General features: G+C 36.0%; 3 protein-coding genes across 3 annotated transcripts; 1 reads left to right on the top strand and 2 right to left on the bottom strand.

Moving 5' to 3' along the window:
- Nucleotides 1-12,382: 12,382 nt before the first annotated feature.
- On the bottom strand, nucleotides 12,383-13,606 carry LOC149045811 (beta-1 adrenergic receptor-like). Its single transcript, XM_089208295.1, has one exon. It carries the CDS (start codon nucleotides 13,479-13,481, stop codon nucleotides 12,513-12,515), a length of 969 nt encoding a protein of 322 aa, XP_089064421.1. The 5' UTR covers nucleotides 13,482-13,606; the 3' UTR covers nucleotides 12,383-12,512.
- Nucleotides 13,607-16,099: 2,493 nt separating this feature from the next.
- Nucleotides 16,100-17,174, top strand: LOC149045810 (adenosine receptor A3-like). The gene has a single exon (XM_089208294.1). The coding sequence runs from the start codon at nucleotides 16,100-16,102 to the stop codon at nucleotides 17,072-17,074; it is 975 nt and encodes a 324-aa protein (XP_089064420.1). The 3' UTR covers nucleotides 17,075-17,174.
- Nucleotides 17,175-19,826: 2,652 nt separating this feature from the next.
- On the bottom strand, nucleotides 19,827-21,649 carry LOC149045809 (histamine H2 receptor-like). Its single transcript, XM_089207199.1, has one exon. The coding sequence runs from the start codon at nucleotides 21,647-21,649 to the stop codon at nucleotides 20,675-20,677; it is 975 nt and encodes a 324-aa protein (XP_089063325.1). The 3' UTR covers nucleotides 19,827-20,674.
- Between the last annotated feature and the right edge of the window lie 1,422 nt (nucleotides 21,650-23,071).

Below are 23,071 nucleotides of genomic sequence, written 5' to 3'. Positions count from 1 at the left end.
TCGTGCACGATGTATTTTGTACTGGATGTGTGAAGAAGAAGTAAAATTAAAATGATGAGCAAGAATTTTGACTGGATCAAACACGATCAAAGCGAAGCAAAAATCGTATTTGCCATCCCCGTAAATTCATCCTTTCAGGCAGTAAATTTACGCTTTTTCCTAGCATTTACTGCCCCTGTAAAGTAGTCAAATGTGGATTTTTTGTCACATTTGCCACTCGGCGCAAATACGTAGTGAACGATATTTTTCACCATCTTTGCTTCAAATGTAATTACTGTACAAATATAACGTTTGCGTAGTATTTGCTACTTGGTAAATATAAATTGTCGACCGCCTATGCTTTACATACAAATGTGATGCAAAAATGGGGTTTGCATCGCGGGTAAATGTAATCAAAACGACGTGCAGCGGAATGTTTGCTACATTTGTAAATTCATGTTTCGGTGCGGTAGATTTATCTATTTACCACATTTTCAGTTCATGTTAAATCTGATGCAAATGTGCAGTTTTTCTTCTCATTTGCTTTGGACTGTAAAGATTGAGTAAATGCGGTATTTACCATCTTTGCTTCGCGTGCAAATATTATCCAACGATGGAATTTGCCTCGGGGCAAATATAAACAAATTTGATCAAATGTGGTATTTACTTCATATTTGCATTGATTTTGCAGTTGTTGTAAATCCATTTTTTCGTGCAGTGATGGGTACGAGTGATGTTTTGAAAGTTCTCAAATTTGCACGAGCCGTAGGCGAGTGCAATTTGAGAACTTTTAAAACATCACGAGTAACCATAAATCACAAAATGCACGAGCAGGTTCATACGATTTTCTATTTATTATATTCTCGATATTACTCCATCGCGCTACTGTGCACGCCTTACGTACTACAAAAAACACTTTAATGGGTTCCAAAATGCTCACATGTTTTATTTGAACCAATCAAAAATGTAATGTTGTGACAGGTAAATCAAGCGTGAAGTTCTTGAAAGTTTCTCAGAAAATATTACAAGCCGAACTCTGTCAGCCATTTTTTTATAAGTTGGTGTTCAAATTTGGCGCTTCCCCGGTGTTTCCATGGCAACTTCTCCGTATTGCACTCTATTACCTCTATTGCACTCTATAACCTATTTATGCATTCATTATTGACCAATCAGAAACGCGATATTTTGTTGAGTATATAATAATTCATATTAAGGTTTCTGTCGCTCTTAATTTCAGATCAGAATTAAAAACCAGTAACGGTGGTTGCGCTCTTGAGCTTCGGAAAAGTTTCTTCTTTGGCTTGTAAATTTTTCCCATGGCTGCCAACTATTTCGCCAAATCTCTTAAAACTAACAACCAAATGACGTGCCAGCTTCAAATAAAATAGAAGGAAACCCGTGCCATCCATCCTTCTGCCTCAAATGCAAAATTCCCAAATAACTCCTTAGTAATGGAAAACGAACTTCTTCCTTTTTCAAACAGTCAACGCCTTGACTCCTTTGAATGTGTTATTTAAAGAAATTCTCAAGCAATTTGGGGACATGGTATTGATAGTAAGATTCTCAGGACTAAACAACAAATAAATATAAAGTATTATCATGAGTGAAGGGAATAGACTTCCAGCTCTTTCATTAGAAGTTAAAAAATTTAAATGATCCTACGATAAAACGGTATAGCGTCACATTGCGAGCGTCTAGTAATACCGTCAGGAAGAAAAACAAACAGGAGCTAGTATTTACGAGGGAAGAAAAATCGATGTTAATCATTAGCTAATGAGTGGCTTCAAAATGAAGATGGATTAAGCGACATACTTGAAAATTACAAAAACAACGAAAAGCATCTAGTTTGCCTCAACACTTTTGAGGTAAAAACTTATTCGAAGCAGAATGCTGCATATGAAAACGAAAACAGAGGTAGCTATAGAGTTATTGATTAGCCCGCAGATGTTTGCAGGTGGTTCTTGATAATACCGTGAGTTTTTAAAACTTGAAATTAGGTATGTTTTTCTTTGCTATCTCTTTGCGCTTGGATGCAAATAACAGATAGGTTTTGACATCAATTTGACAATCCTTTTCAATTTCTAGACAAGTTAATGGGTCAATAAAGTGAAATGTAGTGAAAGCATTAGTCTCATAATAAAAGTGTTGAAAAGTTTATTTGTACAGATAATCGACGGCTTAAATTTCGGGCATATCTATGACCTAGTGCCTTCCACATCAATAACTGAAATCTTCTGTGTGGCGCTTTGTTTGGACGTTTGCTGTCGTTAGAGTAAACAGGGATGGGAGATAAGAAATTGTATTTAGACTCAATGATGTCCCAATGGCCAAAATTATTGGTCACTTCAATATTTTAATGAAATAATCTTTGAAGGAATTGCAGTCGGAAAGACGGAGTGATTAAATTGAAGAGTAAAGCCCGTTTTACTCTAGTGAGATGTTGTTATTATGAAGGTTCTCGAAGAAGAAGGAATTGGGAGACATGATATTATGTGCATCAAGGTTTTCGTCGTCTCTCTAAAATCAAAATAGAATCTCGATGAGAAAAAAACAACAACAAAATAAAAGAACAGAATCAACATGGAACTCAACATAGACATGTAAAAGTAACAACAAGCCGTTGGGACTCAGGAAAGGGTGACCGCTACTGCCTAATCCTTGACACCCCTAACATCAGTATGCATATTCTCCACTTGTGATTGGCATATGGGAATATAGCGCATTTGTATCTTTCCTGATATTGTGGGGGCCTCTTGGTACTCGGGATCTTGTAGGTACAATTTGTTTTGCTTTCAGTTTTATTATCACACTCGTGGTATATATCAGGATGTATCTAACGGTTCGACGGCACAAAAATCATATTCACTCCATGCAAATGCGAAACGAAGCTCAGTCTGAGGAGATAAAAAACTTTATTGTCCTCATTAAATCCATAGTTGGCACATTCTACGTATATCTCGTGTTTTTAATTTGTTATTTGCCCTACTTCATTTGTAAGGCTATTATTCAAATCCTTATATCGAGTATCGTTTTAAAGAAACTTTATCTATACTCACTGACCTTCGTGTACCTGAATTCATCTTTGAACCCTGTCATTTACTGCTGGAAGATGAAACACATTCGACGCGCTATCATAGACATACTGCAGAGGATGTCTTGGAACAGCAATCAGTCATTTCGAATCAACTACCATCGATCATCGAGTGTCGTGCATATCGATAAATGATCCCTCCTGTGTGGCTTACTACGCATAGTAATTCTTTCCGACAAAGTGAAATAGGGACAAAAATATTATAGTATACATAAACTTAGTGATATGACCCGGCAGCCAAATAATCGCATAGTTCCAATTTTAAGTAATAATCTGTAGTGTGACAGGGAAAGGCTAATTTGAGCAAGAAAGCTGGTTTTGTCATCGATGGATAGAGAAATTGTAATTATGGATGTAAATAAAAGTATGATACGACACAAGATTTTATTCACATCAAGGTTTCCGTCGCTTTTAGTTTCAAATCAGAATTTAGAATCAATAACAGTGGTTGCGGACTTAAGCTTCGGAAAAGGTTTCATTTTTCCCTTGTAAATTTTGCCCATAACTGCCAACTGTTTCGCCGAATCCCTTAAAACTAGCACTGACAACTAAGTGATATGCCAGTTTCAAATAAAATAGAAGGAAATGTTTTGCCATCCATCCTTCTGCCTCAAAAGCAGAATTCCCAAATTACTCTGTAATAGTGGAAATGAACTTCTTCCTTTTTAATAAACAGTCAACTCCTTGACTCCCCTTAATGAGTAATTTGAAGAAATTTTCAAGCAAACAGGTAATAATAATGACAGAGATGATCAATTTGGGGCATGGTATTGATGGTAATATTCTCAGGACTAAACAACAAATAAAAATAAGGTATCATCAGTAGCGAAGGGAATAAACTTCCAGCTCTTTCATTAGAAGTTAAAAACTTTAATTGATCCTATGGTAAAAAGGCATAGCGTCACATCGAGAGCGTCTCGTAATGCCCTTTAGGAAGAAAATCAAACAGGAGCTAGTATTTACGAGGGAAGAAAAATTGATGTTAATCATTAGCTAGTGAGTGGACTGAAAACGAAAATGGATTGATCGATATCCTTGAAAATTAAACAAACTACAAAAAGCATGAGTTTGCCTTAACTCCTTTGAGGTAAAAACTTAGTCGAAGCAGAATGCTGTATAGGAAAATGAAAGCAGAGCTGGCTTTAGAGTTGTTGGTTAGCCTGCAGATGTTTGCGGGTGGTTCTTTATAACACCTGGAGTTTTGAGAACTTAAAATTAAGTATGTTTTTCCTTGTTATTTCCTTTGTTTATATGCAAATAACAGATAGGTTTTGGAATCATTATGACAATTCTTTGCAATTTTGCAATGGTTCAATAAAATGAACTGTATTGAAAACATTAGTCTAGAAATAAAAGTGTTCAAAAGTTTGTTTATTCAGTTAATCGACGGCTTAAATTTTGGGCATATCTATGATGATTACGTGGCAACTTGAAAATGCCTTTCAAAATCTCGGAGAATATTTCTAAAAGCCTCGATTTCACCTGGTTTTCAGGGGCAACAGAGTGGGGATCAGTCCTCGCCAAGAGAGTTTGTGGGGGAGGGGGGGGGGGAGAGGGAGCAAAGAAACTTACCTTAGAGTATATTTGTAACAGCGTCGCTTTTCAGCTTTCTTAAAAAACTGACAAGGCAACAAGGCAGGAGGGGGTGATAAGAATATCACAACCTTATGGGGGATAATGTTGTTTTTATCTTGACACAACTAAAATCCTCCTTAGGAAATAAATAAAACACCAAAAAGCCTTCAAGATGATAACAATACATTCTGAAAAAAAAGCAATGTCTAGTTTAATAATCTTAACCGATAATAATTTATGTAAGTATTGAAAATTTTTGGTATCACTGACCTCGCTTTTACCGAATGAGTTTTTGCAGTAATCGTTGCTTTCAGAAGTAAATGCGTATAGTCTGAGTTTTTACAGCAGAAAGCCATTAAAAATAGTTCATCTGTCATTTATCCTCCTGAGAGACTAGTCATTATTTATCGCCTGTGGGGAGAGGGGGTGTGTTAGAGGATCTTGGTCGAGTCACAAAAATCTTTATACAGCCCCCATAAGATTCTATAAGATTCCTATGACCCCTCCCTCCTAGGTGACAGTTAATCGGTCAGTCAGTCTCCTCTTAATACTCTGTTGGCGACAACTGAAACCCCCACCGTTTTTCCTTAAAGCTAGGAAAAATTGACGTTGTTACAAATAGTCCCCGAGATTTTGAAAGACATCTTTAAGTCACCACGTAATCATCACGGATAATCCTGAAATTTAAGCCGTCGATTATCTGTCAAAAAAACTTTTATAACGAGAGTCATTTCTTAACTATATTTTATGTAACTGACCATTAACTTGTCTAGAAATTATAAAAAATTGTTAAATTAATTAAAAAACCTATCAGTTATTGCGTCTAAGCGAAAGGAGATTACAAAGAAAACATGTTTAATCTTGAACTCATAAAATTCCCTGTCAGCTAGTATTATGTAAAATCACATTAAAACATCTGCAGACTAATCGATAACTTTCGTTTTCGTATGCAGCATTCTGCTTTGAATAAATATTTACCTCAAAAGTGTAACCAAAGGCAAACGAAATGCTCTTCGCTGTTTGTTTAGTTTTCAAGCATATCAATCAACCATTTTCGCTTTCCATTCACTCAGTAGACAATGATAAACAATAATTTCCCTTTCCTTCTTAAATTCTTGCTCCTGGCTTCTTCTCTTCCTGACGAAAGAACGTGACGCTCCAAATGTGACGCTATACCATTTCGTCGTGGAATAATTTAAAGTTTTTAACTTCTAAAGAAAGAGCCGGAAGTTTATTCCCTTCACTCATGATCATAACTTACATTTATTTGTTGTTTATTCGTGACCATCTTGCTATCAATACCATGGCCCTAAATTGATCATCTTTGCCATTCTCATTATCTGCTTGCTTAAAACTTTCTTTAAATTACACTTTAATATGGGAGTTAACGAGTTGACTGTCTATTAATATGAGCACCGTAAACGACTCCAACATGCTAGTTTTAGCCACTTAAATTATGTGCACCTTTAATCTTCCTCCAAATTATTATAAAGCAAGATAGAACTATCTCTCGATAAGCATGGTCACGCGAGAAGTGAGCTGTCGCCGTAAAATTCGGTCATTTAAGATGAAAGTTCTATGCCATATCATCGGAAAAAGTAAATTAAGTAAAACGCTGTAATTGCATGGTCACAGCAAGTTACTCAAAAGCTATTTTCGCTTTGTTTTGTTTTTTCCTATTTTCTAAACAAGCCTAGTTGATTGTCAGACTTGTGGAAACGAAAGCAATAAAGATGGAAATCTTTTTAATTGCAAATATTTCACATTGTCACAATGATGTTAGCAATAAATGTCACCCTTCAAAGTTAAAAGTCGTAAATTGAAAGAAAAATACTGCAGGATCTTTGCTTGCAACGTGATCCATTCATTAAAATTAGCGCAAATAGATGCTTTTCAACTTTATGCCCGTGAAAGTGTGTTTTCATTACGGCCATTTCGGATCAACTACAATCGGTCATCGAGCGTCATCTATATTGATAACTGATCCTCTCTAAGCGTCTAAGAAGGGCTTTGCATGGTTTGTTTATGACAAAGTGAAACAGGGACAAAAAAAGATTGAACAAAAACTTAGTGATATGACCCGCCCGGCAAATAATTGCGTAGTTCCAATTTTAAGTACACAATATATCGAATAACCGCCAGTAGAAGGGAAGAAGCTAATTTTACAAAAAAGCTGGTTTTGTCACCGATGGATAGTGAAACTGTAATTATGGATGCAAATAAAGTATGATAGGACACATGACATTATTCATATCAAGGTTTCAAACGCACTTAATTTCAAATCAGAATCAAAACCAATAACGGTGGTTGCGGACTTAAGCCTCGAGAAAGGTTTCTTTTTTGCCTTGAACATTTTGCCCATAACTGCCAAGTGTTTCGTAAAATCTCTCAAGACTAGCAGAAACTACTAGCACTGACAACTAAGTGATATATCAGCTTCAAATTAAACTGAACAAAACTTGTGCCATCCTTCTGCCTCAAAGCAGAATTCCTAAATTACTCTGCAAAACATGCCCTACTTCCTCCCGATTAGAACCGACTTTGCAGTATTTCGTAAAGATAACAATTGGGGGGAATGCAGGCATTTTAGTGCTAACAAAGAAAACGTCCCAAGAAACACTGTCCCGGAACTGACTAAAAATCTTGCCGAAAAATCGTTTTGTTCCCGACAGATTTTAATTGAATTAGGAAGAAATAAAAAAGTTACCAAATATTCTTTCGCACAAAACAGAAATGCCTCGCAGAAAAGTTATAAAAATTTTAACTTTAGTAAGCTTTAAACAAAAAATATTTCGTGTGTTTTTGAAGAGATTTACCTGTATTAAAAGGAAATGTAGCTGCCGTCGAATTTCTTTATTAAAATTAATCAATAATTGAATTAGGTGAAACAGAAACACACGGCTCCTTTTTGGTGCCTCATATACAATGAAAATGGTCATAAAAATATGACACAAAATTTTTGTCTTGAAAATACGGAAAAAATTCCTACAATAATAATGAAAAAAAAAAAAAAAAAAAGAGAAAGAAAGAAAATTTGTCATCAAGAAAAAGCCAAAAAAAAAAATGTGTCCTAAACTTCATATCATATAACTTTCTGTAGCTAATTTGCATAATTTATTAACCGCAAGAAAGTTCTCCCTCCTTGTTTGTTTTTCAGCACAACTATATATATCTCAAATACAACTGCGTAAACGTGATATGATACTTATTTCTAATGTACAAACCAACCTCTCTTTATTTACTATTTGATTTCAAGGTGGTTCGAGGACCCGATATTAATAAACTGTCGGACCGTGTTTTATCGAGATAAAAGCATGTGCGAAATGAACAACTTTATTTATCAAAACAAACTGTATTCCGTTAGCGCATTGTGTTCAAAGAAAATGGTTCTTGAAATTTTACGTAATGCATTCAAGAAAGGATACAATAATTGAGTTTCCACACTCTTAAAAACACTTCTTTGAATGGCTAAATGTTGTTACGGAAACTATTTGTGACGTGTACCGTATACACACGATCGCTGCAGTTAATTTGCATATAGAAATTAAAAAGTATTTTCATTTCGTTTAAAAAAGTAATGATTAATGATGGTTAATATCGATCTTAAAACTCCATCAGATAATTGTTCCTGCACCTTTAAGTGTTTTAGGGCTGTTAAGCTTTACAAACCTGTCTGCTGACCGGACCGCGTTGTCGTTGGTTTCGATCAAGACGTCGGAAAATAAGGGAAATAAGGATTTGGTAGCCCTCGATATTTATAGCTTAATTATAGGGGTCACAGAAAACAAATTGAGTAGTTTTGGGTAACCTTTAAAATTGTCTCGTAAAAAATAAAATAAATAAAATTGATCAAAATAAATGTGATATTTGTACATGGGATAGAGTTGTTGACTTCCAGTGAAAAACTTAGGGAAATCGGTGCAGGACCGAAATTTGCCTTATCCGTTCTTACACGGACAGCCTCTTGATGGGTCAATAAAGTGAAGTGCAGTGACAACATCAGTCTCGTAATTAAACTGTTCAAATGTTTATTTGTACAGATAATCAACGGCTTAAATCTTAGGCATATCTATGTTGATTATACGCATTTACCTCTAACAGCAACGATTACTGCAAAATCTCATTCGGGAATAGCAAGAACTTTGGAGTTGGGAAAATTGATGAAACCGTAAGTTTCATTATTAAGTTTTCATTATTTTAAGTTTCATTTCATTATTAGCTGTCACTCAAAGATAAAGTTTAAAATTAATTTAAGTTTTTTTTCTTTACTTATTGACTCGCATGTTTCTGATTCATTTTTTAATCCAGTCATTTACTGCTGGAAGATGACACACATTCGACACGCCATCATAAACATACTACGGAACATGTCTCGGAGAAGAAATCAGCCAGCGTAATTTAAAACGTTCCTCAAGTGTATTCCACTTTAATGACTAAAATCTTCTGTGTGGCTAACAAGCACTTTATGCAGTTTGCTGTCGTTAGAGTAAACAGGGACTGGAGATACAAAATTGTATTTAGACATGGGTCCCAACCTAGACCTTCTAATTCTTTGTTCCTGCTGATCAGTATTTTCACAATTTTCGCTTTACTTAGTTCCTTCAAATATATATACATATTTTTTTTTTTTGGCCAAGAGATTGTGAACAGTTTGTAACCTCTTGTTTTGACCAAAACAAGAAATTAAAGTCCAGCGAAATTAAGAGCCGCGAAAACAAGTACTGAACGATAAATTATAGTCGGTGTTAGATGTCATATCCTCTGTCAAAAGGGACTTTTAACATTTTTTTCACGAGGCTTGTTTAATTAAATTTTTACTATAACTGCCAACTGTTTCGCCGAATCTATTAAAACTAGCACTGACAGCTAAATGACATGCAAGCTTCAAATAAAACAGAAGGAAACTTGTGCCATCCTTCTACCTCAAAAGCAGAATTCCCAAATTACTCTGTAATAAGTTAATATACAGTCAACCCCTTGACTCCCCTTAATGTGTAATTTGAAGAAATTTTCAAGCAAACAGGTAATAAGAATGACAGAGATGATCAATTTAAGGACATGGTATTGATAGTAAGATTCTCAGACTAAAAAACAAATCAATTTAAGTTACGATCGTGAGTGAAGGGAATAAACTTCCAGCTCTTTCATTAGAAGTTAAAAAGATTTAAATGAGCCTACGATAAAACGGTATAGCGTCACATTGAGAGCGTCTCGTAATGCCTTCAGGAAGAAAAACAAACAGGAGCTAGTATTTACGAGTGAAGAAGAACCGATGTTAAACATTAGCAAGTGAGTGGATTGAAAACGAAAATGGATTGAACAATATCCTTGAAAATTAAATAAAGAACAAAAAGCATCGAGTTTGTCCTAACACTTTTGAGGTAAAACCGTAGTCGAGGTAGAATGCTGCAAATGAAGAGGGAAACAGAGGTGGCTTTAGAGTTATTGATTACCCTGGAGATGTTTGCAGGTGGTTCTTGACAATAACGGGAGTTTTGAGAACTTAAAATTAAGTTTGTTATTTCTTTTGTTTATATACAAATGACAGATAGGTTTTGGAATCAATATGACAATTCTTTGCCATTTCTAGACAAGTTATTGGGTCAATAAAATGCGATTTATTTAAAACATTAGTCTCGAAATAAAAGTGTTCAAAAAATTGTTTGTACAGATAATCGACGGCTTAAATTTCTGGCAGATCGATGATAATTCCGTGTTAGAGGATCTTGGTCGAGTCACAACAATGTTTACACAGCCCCCCCCCCCCCCCCCTCCATAAGATTCTATAACATTCCTACGAGCCCTCCATCCCTTGTTGACAGTTAATTGGCTGTCAATTTACTGTAGCCCCCTATTAATATTCTGTTGGCGACGACTGCCCCCCCCTCCCCCCCTTCCGAATTCCTTAACCCTTTAACTCCCAAGATCTGATTATTAATTCTCCCCTCTACCTGCGACGCATTTTCTTGTAAGTTACAAGAATTTGATGTTAGATCAAGGTAACAACTTCTACTTCATAAGTTTAAGTATTCTCATTACCTATTCGCTGGATAATGTATGGATAGTTTAGAGAGAAATTAGTTTTAAATCATTCCTGGGAGTTAAAAGGTTAAAGCCAGGAGAAATCGACGCTGTTACAAATAATCTCCAAGATTTTTGAAGACATCTTCAAATCATTACGTAATCATCATGGATAAGCCCGAAATTTAAGCCGTCGATTATCTTAACAAAAGCTTTCAAGCACTTTCATTACGAGACTAATTTTTTGACTACATTTTACATAATTGACGCATTAACTTGTCTAGAAATTGGTCGGCGTTCGCCACCGCGGCTGAAAAACAGCTCAAACAACGAAAACACTGTGAAAAGCGATGCTTTTTGGTTGTCGGTGTGGAAAAAGTGCTGTTTAGAGAAGGTAACTGCCAAGGAAATCGAAAATTACGAACCGACCCAGCTTGACACTTTGCTCGAGCGAAATTAAAAACAAACATGGTTAAACCTCGGAAACGACGATTCCATTGCATCGAAAGTGATTCGGACACAGAATGAACAATTCCTTGAACTGTTTAGCCGAAATTTGAACTTTTTTGCGCCTTGAAGATATGAAGATATCATTACATATTTATTGTTTTGAACGTACGCGGTTGTTTTGACCGAACGCACGGTTTGAATAAATTATTTTTGCACTTAATGCGCGCGCTTTGCTTACGCTTAATTATGATAAGCTATTTCGTATTTTTTCATTTTTATTATTAACACGTAATATGATTTTTCTCGTGCAATTTGGAATAAATAAGTACTTGTTAATTTTTTCAAAGACCACAAATTGCACTCGCCCTACTGGCTCGTACAATTTTGTTAGTCTCTAAAACAATTTACTCGTGCTTATTTATTCTAAATTGCACTCGAAATCATGTGATTACCTATACAAATTATGTACACTTAAATCTTCCTCCAAATTATCGTAAACCAAGAAAGAACCATTTCGATCAGCATGGTCACAGTAAAATTCAGTAATTAAAAATAAAGGTTGTATATCATATCATTGGAAGAAGTAAATAATAAACGCTTTAATTGGTGACAACAAGCTACTCGAAGGCTACTTTCCGTTTTGTTTTGTTTTTTCTTATTTTCCAAACAAGCTTATTTAATCGTCAGACTTGTGCAAACGAAACCAATAACGATGAAAATCTTTCTAATTGCAAATAGTTCACATTGTTTCAATGATGTTAGCCATAAAAGTCACCCTTCAAAGTGAAAAGTGGTAAATTGAAAGAAAAATACTGCGTGATATCTGCCTGCAATGTGTCCATTAATTAAAATTAGTGCAAACATATGCTTTATAACTTTATGCCTGTAAAATTATGTTCTTATTATGGTAAGAGCAATTTTCTTTGCGGACTTTATCTCATTCCTTCTTAGGGTAATACTTCTTTGGAAAAAAGTTGATTATACTGATAATCAAAACTCGCTTTTTCATGAGTAAAAGCAGCTTTTTTGAAGATGCTTCAGGGGAATTCCCCTCTTATCAACATATGGCTAAATGAAAAATGACTTATCGAAGTTTTGAGCCATGTACTGTCGTGAGCCTGAACAGGTTTGTTCTGTTTTAACCTCCTTAGAATAGATAACCAGGCTGAGGCAAAAAGCAAATGAAGTTCGTTTAATTTAGGAATTTGCTGAAACACACAATAACCAAACCAGCTTTCCTGTTTAATTGGCCTTTTCCTAATAATTTGATGAATTGCGTATTTAACATTCGACTGAAAACACAATTATCACTGAGTTTATGTACATTGTTTTTTCCTCTCTAACTCCTTTGTTGCCAACAAACCGTGCACAGTCCTTGTTAGACGCACAGAGTGGATCAGTTTTCAACTTGGGCAATACTCGATGATCGATTGTAGTTTATCCGTAATGGCCGATTGCTGTTCCAAGACATCTTTCGCAGTATGTCCATGATAGCGTGTCGAACGTGTCTCATCTTCCAGCAGTAAATGACAGGGTTCAAAGATGAATTTAGATACATGAGAGTCGTGGAGTAAAAATAAAATTGACTTAAAGCGATACTCGAGCCATAGATTCCAATAACAGCCAAGCAAATTAAAAAAGGCAAATAACAAATCATGAACACGAGATATACGTAGAATATGCTTACTGTGGATTTAATGAGAACAATAAAGTTTTTTATTTCATCAGAATGCGCTACTTGTTGTACTTGCGTAGAATGAATCTGATTCTTGTGCCGTTGGACACTAAAATATATCCTGATATACACCACGAATGTGATAATGAAACCCAAAGCTGCAATAATTGTACATAGAAGATCTCGAGTACTCGGAAGCCCCCACAGTATCATCAAAGAAATAAATGCACTGCACACCCATTTGCTGATCATCACAACAACAACACGCTTGTGAGTCACAAGCTCTTGATATCTGAGATGAAGATGAACAGCTAAGAACCTGTCTACACTTACAGCCACAACACCAAGGAACGAAGCAGTTGAGAATAAATAACCTGAAATACTCAGCACTAGGTAAGTGTTACAGTTAAGATTGTCCAGTTGTAACCACTTGACCAGAGAAAAAGTGTATATAGGTTGGCTAAACAAACCAACAGCAACATCAGAGCAGGCAAGACTCAGCAGCAGAGTTTTTAAAGTTTTTGCCATTGCCGAAGTTTTGCGTATAGTGTAGATTGTCACAATATTCAACATGATGGAGGTGTAAGTAAAAAAATTGTTAAAGATACAGTTGGCGACAAAAGTCGAACGAAGACCTTTAAGCTCGGCGTATGTGAATAAATATTTCTCGCCACAGTACAATTCGTCCATGATATCAACTCACTCATAAAAGATAGGACCCTCTATTCCAGACAAACACAATGTGTTGCGATATTATTCTTTAGGAAGACAGTTTCTACTTATTTTGGGCAGTGATTCTCTCACAGATTCCTCATTCTTCTAAAAATGTTACCTTTACTCCCAAAAGTGATGAACTTCGACAATAGGAATACTCTTAATTCTCGCAATATGGGGTTTTGGGATGACAGCCTGTGACAAAGAAAGAACTTACGTCAGACAAATTAATTTACATATGGAGGCAGTCAAGATGTTCAATTGTATTTTGAAATCGACATTTTTTTCTCTCGAGGCTTATTTTTAATCATATACCTTAGAGATGTTAATACCCATACTAACACAAAATAAAATGTGTCCTTGAAAGCCTCCCTTGCCCTAGCCCCCAGCTCCGCCGTCCCTGAGGTATTCATGTATCACCATAAACGATACTCGAACGCCGATTGTAAAATTACACCAGATGGCTGATTTGTTCTCCAAGGTATGTTCTTCGGTATTTCTATGAGAGCGCGTTGAATGTATCTCACCTTTAGCAGTAAATGACAATGTGCTATGGACCTCTTTCTAATACCTCAATTCTCGCTATTTGCGAATCAGTTTTTTCAATAATCGTTCCCGTTAGAAGTAAATGCGTACAATTTGGGTTTCTATAGGAGAAAGCCATTAAAAATAATTCATCTGTCATGTATCCTACAAAACGAACGGTCGATATTTATTTTTTGGGGGGAGGGGGGCAGGGGATTCCGTAGTACACATGATTTATTCATATCAAAGTTTCCGTCGCTCTTAATTTAAAATCAGAATTAAAAACCAATAACGGTGGTTGCGGACTTAAGCTTCGGAAAAGTTTTCTTTTTCCTTGTAAATTTTCCCAAATAATTGCCAACTGTTTTGCCAAATCTCTCAAACCAGCTCTGACAACTAAATGACATGCCAGCTTCAAATAAAACAGAAGGAAACCTGTGCCATCCTTCTGCCTCGAAAGCAGAATTCCCAAATTACTCTGTAATAGTGGGAAACGAACGTGTTCCTTTTTAATAAAGAGTCAACGCTTTGACTACTCTTGATGTGTAATTTGAAGAAATTCTCCAGCAAACAGGTAATGAGAATGACAGAGATGATCAATTTAGGGACATGGTATTGAAAGTAAGATTCTCAGGACTAAAAAACAAATAAATATGAGGTAGGATCGTGAGTGAAGGGAATAAACTTGCACGTCTGTCAGAAGTTAAAACTTTAATTGATCCTGCTATAAAACAGTATAGCGTCACATTGAGAGCGTCTCATAATACCTTCAGAAAAAAAAACAAAAAGGGATTAGCATTAACGAGGGAAGAAGAATCGATGTTAATAATTAGCTAATGAGTGGATTCAATACGAAAATGGATTAAACAACATACTTGAAAATTAAACAAACAAAGAAAAGCATCGAGTTTACCTTAACACTTTGAGGTAAAAACTTAGTGAAAGCAAAATGCTGCGTATGAAAACAAAAACAGACCAAATGTTACGAGACCAAAAGTTCCATTACGTATGTTTTATTAATATTTTAGCACATAGCTAACATAGCTAGCTGTCACTCTGGGATAAAATTTAAAATGAGCTCAATATTTTTTCTTTACTCTTTGAATCGCATATTTCTTAATTCATCTCTGAACCCTGTAATTAACTGCTGGAATATGAGACACATTGGACACGTCATCGTAGACATACTGCGGAACATGTTTCGGAGATGAAATCGGCCAGCGTAATTTAAAATCGGTCCTCAGGTGTCTTCTGCATCAATTACTAAAATCTTCTGTGCGGCTAACAAGCGCTTTGTGCGGTTTGCTGTCGTTAGAGTAAACAGGGATTCAATAATGTGTCCCAAAATTATTGTGCAGTTCAATTTTTAAATGACGTAATGTATTTAGGAATTGCAGTAGCAAAGACGAAGAGATTAAATAGTAAAGCTGGTTTCACTTTAGTGAGATGTTTTTATTATGAAGGTACTTGAAGAGGAGGGAAAAAGCCAACAATAAAATGAAAGAACAGCATCAACATGGATCTCAAAATAGACAAGTAACGATAACAACAAGCCGTTGGGACTCGGGAAAGGGAATATAGAGAATTGGCTGCCGTTGAACTGGCAATGAGGCAGCTGAGGATCGGAGGAATATTACAGAGGGTTATGGGGGAGTTGGGTAAATTTTATCGTGACAACCAAAATCCTCCGACCCCCAGCCCCCCTCCCCCACCCGCTTCACATTGATAAACACTGGTCAGTCACTAACTAAGCCACTTATTTTTTCGGATTCTGTTTTGGAATTATCGAACACGAACGAGAAATTAAACGAGCTACACAAACGTACTGTTACAAGGGTGAAGCGAATGTTGGTAATCAAGAAAAACTCATAATTAATTTATTTCCTTTTAACTTCCCATCTCGGCACCAGTCCCAATCATCTGTTGAGATCTGAGGACTGTTTACTTGAACGTTGAATAACGGAGGGTGCTATCGTTGTTATCCTCAGTAAAGCTCGTGAGAAGTTGGCCTGCTAAAATATCGCACACCATTCACTATTTGTCTGAAATAGCGGCTCCTATCGGATATCATGAGTAAATTATATTGTAACCAGTCTTCGCAATTTTTGCTCATATTGACCGAACCTGAAGATCTTCGTTCGACTTGTATCGCCAACTGTGTCTTTAACATTTTTCTTAGTTACACCGCCTTCATGTTGAATATTGTGACAATCTACGCCATACACAAAACTTCAACGACGCCAAACACTTTGAAAACTCTGCTGCTAAGTCTTGCCTGCTCGGATGTTGCTATTGGTTTGTTCAGTCAACCGTTATACACTTTCCTCCTGATCAACTGGCTTCGACTTGACAATCCTGGCTGTACTACTCAACATGTGTTGACGATTTCAATTACTTTATTTTCAACTGCTTCGTTCCTTGGTGTTGTGGCTGTAAGTGTAGACAGGTTCCTAGCTGTTCATCTTCATCTCAGATACCAGGAGCTTGTGACTCACATGCGTGTTGTTGTTGTAGTGGTCAGCATATGGGTGTACAGTGGATTTTTTTCATTGATGATATTGTGGGGGCCTTTTAGTACTTGGAGCCTTATAAGAACAATTACTGCTACTTTCGGTTTTATTATCACACTCGTGGTGTATATCAGGATATATCAAACTGTTCGACGGCACGAGAATCAGATTCAGTGTATGCAAATACGAAACGAAGCTCAATCTGAGGAGGTAAAAAAATTAACAGTTCTCATTAAATCCACAGTTGGCATATTCTACGTATATCTCGTGTTGTTAATTTGTTATTTGCCTTTTATCATCTGCGTTGTTGTTATTCAAATCTATGGCTCGAGTATCGCTTTGAAGAAACTTTTACTTTACTCATTGACTCTCATATTTCTAAATTCATCTTTGAACCCTGTCATTTACTGCTGGAAGATGAGACACATTCGACACGCTATTATAGACATACTACGAAAGATGTCTTGGATCAGCAATCGGCCATTTCGGATCAACTACAATCGGTCATCGAATGTCGTCCATATTGATAACTGATCCCCTCTGTGTGGCTTACAAAGACTAAACACAGTATTTGTTTATGGCAAAGTGAAATAGGAACAAACAAGATTGTACATAAACTTAGTGATATGACCTGGCAGCCAAATAATTACGTAAGTTCCGATTTTAAGTACACAATATATCAAATAATCACAACTGGAAGGGAAGAGGCTACTTTGAGCTAGAAAGCTGGTTTTGTCATCGATGGATAATGAAATTGTAATTATGGATGCAAATAAAAGTAGGATAGGACACATGCTTTTATTCCTATTAAGGTTTTCGTCGCTCTTAATTTCAAATCAGAATTAAAAACTAGTAACGATGGTTGCGGTCTTGAGCTTCGGAAAAGTTTCTTCTTTGGCTTGTAAATTTTCCCCATGACTGCCAACTGTTTCGCCGAATCTATTAAACTGACAACTAGCACTGACAACTAAGTGACATGCCGCTACAAATAAAATAGAAGGAAACCTGTGCCATCCATCCTTCTGCCTCAAGAGAAAAATTTCCAAATTATTCTTTGGTAATGAAAAACGAACTTCTTCCTATTAATAAACAGTCAAACCCTTGACTCCTTTGAATGTGTAATTTAAAGAAATTCTCAAGGAAACAAGTAATAAGAATGACAGAAATGATCAGTTTGGGGACATGATATTGATAGTAAGATTTTCAGGACTAAACAACAACTAAATATGTAGTGCTCATATTAATAAACAGTCAACTCCTGAACTCCCCTATTAATGTGTAATTTAAAGAAAGTTGAAGGCAAGCAGGTAATAAGAATGACAGAGATGATCAATTTAGGGACATGGTATTGAGAGCAAGATGGTCACGAATAAACAACAAATAAATATAAGGTATGATCCTGAGTGAGGGGAATAAACTTCCAGCTCTTTCTGTAGTTGTTAAAAACTTTAAATGGTCCTATGATAAAACGGTATAGCGTCACTTTGAGAGCGTCTCGTAATGCCTCTAGGAAGAAAAACAAACAGGAGCTGGTATTTAAGAGGGAAGAAGAATCGATGTTAATCATTAGCTGATGAGTGGACTCAAAACGAAATGGATTGAGCAACATACTTGAAAGTTAAACAAACAACGAAAAGCATCTAGTTTGCCTTAACACTTTTGAGGTAAAAACTTAGTCGAAGCAGAATGCTGCATATGAAAACGAAAACAGAGGTTGCTATAGAGTTATTGATTAGCCCGCAGATGTTTGCAGATGGTTCTTGATAATAAAGTGAGTTTTGCCGGAAAACTTAAAACTAAGTATGTTTTTCCTTGTTGTCTCCTTTCGCTTTAATGCAAATAACAGAGAGGTTTTGGAATCAATTTGATAATCCTTTTTAATTTCTAGACAAGTTAATGGGTCAATAAAGTGAAATGTAGCGAAAGCATTAGTCTCATAATAAAAGTGTTGAAAAGTTTATTTGTGCAGGTAATCGCTAGTCTTATGGGGGATAATGTTACTTTTATCTCGACATAACCAAAATCCTCCATAGGAAATAAATAAAACATCAAAAAGCCTTCAAGATGATAACAATACATTCTGAACAATAAGCAATGTTTGGTTTAATTATCTTAACCCATAATAAGTTATGTAACTTATGGAACTTTTGGTATCACTGATCTCGCTTCTCCTGAATGAGTTTTTGCAGTGATCGTTGCTTTTAGAAGTAAATGCGTATAATCTGAGTTTACAGCAGAAAGCCCTTAAAAATAGTTCATCTGTCATTTATCCTACTAAGAGATTGGTCATTATTTATCACCTGTGGGGAGAAGGGGGGTGTTAGAGGATCTTGGTCGAGTCACAACAATCTTTACACAGCCCCCCATAAGATTCTATGAGATTCCAATGACCCCTCCCTCCTTAGCTGACAGTTAATCGGTCAGTCAGTCTCCTCTTAATACTCTGTTAGCAACAACTGAAACCCCTTCCGTCTTTCCTTGGAGCCAGGAAAAATCGATGCTGCTACAAATAATCTCCAAGATTTTGAAAGACATCTTTAAATCACCACGTAATCGTAATGGATAATCCTGAAATTTAAGCCGTCGATTATCTGTCAAATAAAACAAACTTTTATAACTAGAATAACTTTTTGACTATATTTTACATAACTGACCCATGAACTTGTCTAGAAATTAGAAAGAATTGTTAAATTAATTCAAAAACCTATCTGCTATTGCGTCTAAGCGAAAGGAGATTACAAAGAAAAACATACTTAATTTTAAATTCATAAAATTCCCGGTGAGCTAGTGTCATGTAAAATCTCATTGAAACATACGCAGACTAATCAATAACTTTCGTTTTCGCATGCAGCACTCTGTTTTGAATAAATTTTTACCACAAAAGTGTAACCAAAGGCAATCGAATTACTCTTCGCTGTTTGTTTAGTTTTCAAGCATATCAATCAACCCATTTTCGTTTTCCATTCACTCGATAGACAATGATAAACAATAATTTCTCTTTCCCTCTTAAATACGTGCTCCTGGTTTCTTCTCTTCCTGAGAAAAAACGTGACGCTCCAGAGGTGACGCTATACCATTTCATCCTGGAATCATTTAAATTTTTTAACTTCTTAAGAAAGAGCTAGGAGTTTATTCTCTTCACGCATGGTCGTAACTTATATTTATTTGCTGTTTATTCCCGAGCATCTTACTATCAATACCATGTCCCTAAATTGATCTTCTTTGTCATTCTCATTATCTGCTTGCTCTAAACTTTCTTTAATTACACTTTAGTAGCAGGGGTTAAAGAGTTGACTGTTTATTAAAATGAGCACCGTATACTCATCCAACACGCTATTTTAAGCCATTTAAATTATGTCTTAAATATGCGTGAAAATTATCATAAACCAAGAAAGAACTATCCCGATCAGCATGGTCACGCGAAAAGTGAGCTGTCGCGGTAAAATTCATTCATTTAAGATACAAGCTATATGCCATATCATCAGAAATAGTAAATTCCGTAGGAAATAGTAAAAACGCTGCAACTGATCACGTTAACTTATTCAAAAGCTATTTTCGTTTTTTTTTTTTTTTTTTTGTGTGTGTTTTCCTATTTTCCAAACAAGCCTAGTTAATCGTCAGACTTGTGCAAACGAAAGCGATAACGATAAAACTCTTTTTGATTGTAAATATTTCACATTGTCACAATGATGTTAGCAATACAAGTTATCCTTCGAAGTAAAAAGTGGTAAATGGAAAGAAAAATACTGCAGGATGTCTGCTTACAGCGTGATCCATTCATTAAAATTAGCGCAAACAGATGCTTTTAACTCTATGCTTGTAAAAGTTTTTTCTCATTCAGGTACGAGCATTTGTCTTCGCGGACTTTATCTCACTCCTTCTTAGGGTAATGCTTCTATGAAAAAAAAAATGATTACATTAATAATAAAAATTCGCTTTTTCATGAGTTATAGCAGCTTTTTTGAAGATACTTCGAGGGAATTCCCCTCCGGATCAACATATGGCTAAATAAAAAAATGACTCATCGAAGTTTTGAGCCATATACTGTCCTGAGGTTATGTACAATATTCTTTCTCCCTGTTTCCTTTGTGGTAAACAAACCGTGCACAGTCCATGTTAGGTGCACAGAGTGGATCAGTTATCAACATGGATGACACTCGATGATCCATTGTAGTTTATCCGTAATGGCCGATTGCTGGTTCTAAACATCTTTCGAAGTATGTTCACGATGGCGTGTCGAACGTGTCTCATGTTCCAGCAGTAAATGACAGGATTCAAAGATGAATTAAGAAATATGAGAGTCATTGAGTAAAGTAAAAATTGTTTTAAAGCGATACTCGAGCCATAGATTCGAATAACAGCCTTACAAATGAAAAAAGGCAAATAACAAATCAACAACAAGAGATATACGTAAAATATGCTAACTGTGGATTTTATTAGAACAATAAAGTGTTTTATTTCATCAAAATGAGCTACTTCTTGTACTTGCATGGAATGAATCTGATTCTTGTGCCGTCGGACAGTTAAATATATCCTGGTGTACACCACGAATGTGATAATGAAACCGAAAGCTGCAACAACTGACTCTGTAATATTCCGAGCACTAGGCAACCCCCACAATGCTATCGAAGAAACAAATGCACTGCACAGCCATTTCCCGATCACCACAACGACAACACGCTTGTGAGTCACAAGCTCTTGATATCTGAGATGAAGATGAACAGCTAAGAACCTGTCTACACTTACAGCCACAACTCCAAGGAACGAAACAGTTGAGAATAAATAACCTGAAATATTCAGCACTTGGTAAGTATTACAGTTAATATTTTCCAGTTGTAACCACTTGACCAGAAAGAAAGTGTATATTGGTTGGCTAAACAAACCAACAGCAACATCTGAGAAGGCAAGACTCAGCAGCAGAGTTTTCAAAGTTTTTGCCATAGCCGAAGTTTTGTGGATGGCGTAGATTGTCACAATATTCAACATGATGGAGGTGTGAGTTGTAAAATTGCTAAAAATGCAATTGGTGATAAAAGTCGAACGAAGATCTTTAAGTTCAGTGTATCTGGGAGTATAATCCAAAGACTCGTTACAAAATAATTCGCTCATGATATCAACTCACTCATAAAAGATAAGGCCCTGTATTCCAGACAAACAGAACGTGTTGCGATTCTTTAGCAGGACAGTTTCTCGTTATTTTGGGCAGAAAATCTTGAGCTGATTCCACTTTCTGCCTAAAATGTTACCTTTCTTCCCAAAAGTGATAAACCTTAACAAAAGGAATCCTCTTAATCCTCGCAATATGGGTTTTTGGAATGTCAGCTAATGATAAAGAAAGAACTTAAGTCAGACAAATTAATAAGTCAAGATGTTCAATTGTATTTTGAAATCGACACTTTTCTCCCGAGGCTTGTTTTTTCATTATATATCTTGAAGATGTTAATACTCATACTAACAAAAAATAAAATATGTCCTTGAAAGCCTCTCTTGCCACAGCCCCTAGCTCTGCCGTCCCTGAGGTATTCAGGTATCACCATGAACGACGCTTGAACGCCGATTGTAAAATTGCGCAAGATGGCTGATTTGTTCTCCAAGATATGTTCAGCGGTATTTCCATGAAAGCGCGTCGAATGCGTCTCACCTTTTAAAAATAAATGAAAATCCGCTATGGAACTCTTTCAAATATCTCAGTTCTCGCTATTTGCGAATCGGTCTTTGCAGTAATCGTTGCTGTTCAAAGTAGATGCATACAATTTGGGTTTCTACGGCAGAAAGCCGTTAAAAAATAGTCCCTCTATCATATATCGTACAAAAGGAACGGTCAGTATTTATTTTCTGGGGTGGGAAGAAAGGCAAAGGATTCAGTAGGACATATGCTTTTATTCCTATCAAAGTTTCCGTCGCCTTCAATTTAAAATAAGAATTAAGAAACCGGTAACGGTAGTTGCGGACTTAAGCTTCGGAAATGGTTTCTTTTTTTCTATGTAAATTTTGCCTATAACTGCCGACTGTTTCACCAAACCTCTTAAAACTAGCACTGACAACTAAGTGACATGCCAGCTTCAGATAAAACAGAAGGAAACCTATGTCATCTATACTTCTGCCTCAAAAGCAGAATTCCCAAATTACTTTGTTATAGTGGAAACGAACTTCTTCCTCTTAATATACAGTCAACTTTTTGACTACCCTTAATGTGCAATTTGAAGAAATTCTTAAGCAAACTGGTAATAAGAACAACAGAGATGATCAATTTGGGGACATGGTATTGATTGTAAGATTCTCAGGACAAAAAAAAAAAATAAATATAAGGTTTGATCATGAGTGAAGGGGAAAAACTTCCAGCTCTTTCATTAGAAATTTAAACTTTAATTGATCATACGATAAAACGGTATAGCGTTACGTTGAGAGCGTCTCGTAATGCCCTCAGGGAGAAAAGCAAACAGGAGCTAGTATTTACGAGGGAAGAAAAATCGATGTTGATCATTGGCTAATGAGTGGATTCAAAACGAAAATAGATTGGACGATATACTT

The sequence above is a fragment of the Pocillopora damicornis genome, chromosome 5 (genome assembly GCF_964200805.1).
Source record: "Pocillopora damicornis chromosome 5, jaPocDami1.2, whole genome shotgun sequence".
NCBI lineage: Eukaryota > Metazoa > Cnidaria > Anthozoa > Scleractinia > Pocilloporidae > Pocillopora > Pocillopora damicornis.
The sequence above is the reverse complement of the archived record's forward strand: the minus strand, read 5'-3'. Positions and strand labels throughout refer to the sequence as shown.

What these genes read in the sequence shown, in the direction of transcription:
- LOC149045811 (XM_089208295.1), bottom strand. Translation starts at nt 13,481, where the DNA reads ATGGACGAATTGTACTGTGGCGAGAAATATTTATTCACATACGCCGAG.
- LOC149045810 (XM_089208294.1), top strand. Translation starts at nt 16,100, where the DNA reads ATGAGTAAATTATATTGTAACCAGTCTTCGCAATTTTTGCTCATATTG.
- LOC149045809 (XM_089207199.1), bottom strand. Translation starts at nt 21,649, where the DNA reads ATGAGCGAATTATTTTGTAACGAGTCTTTGGATTATACTCCCAGATAC.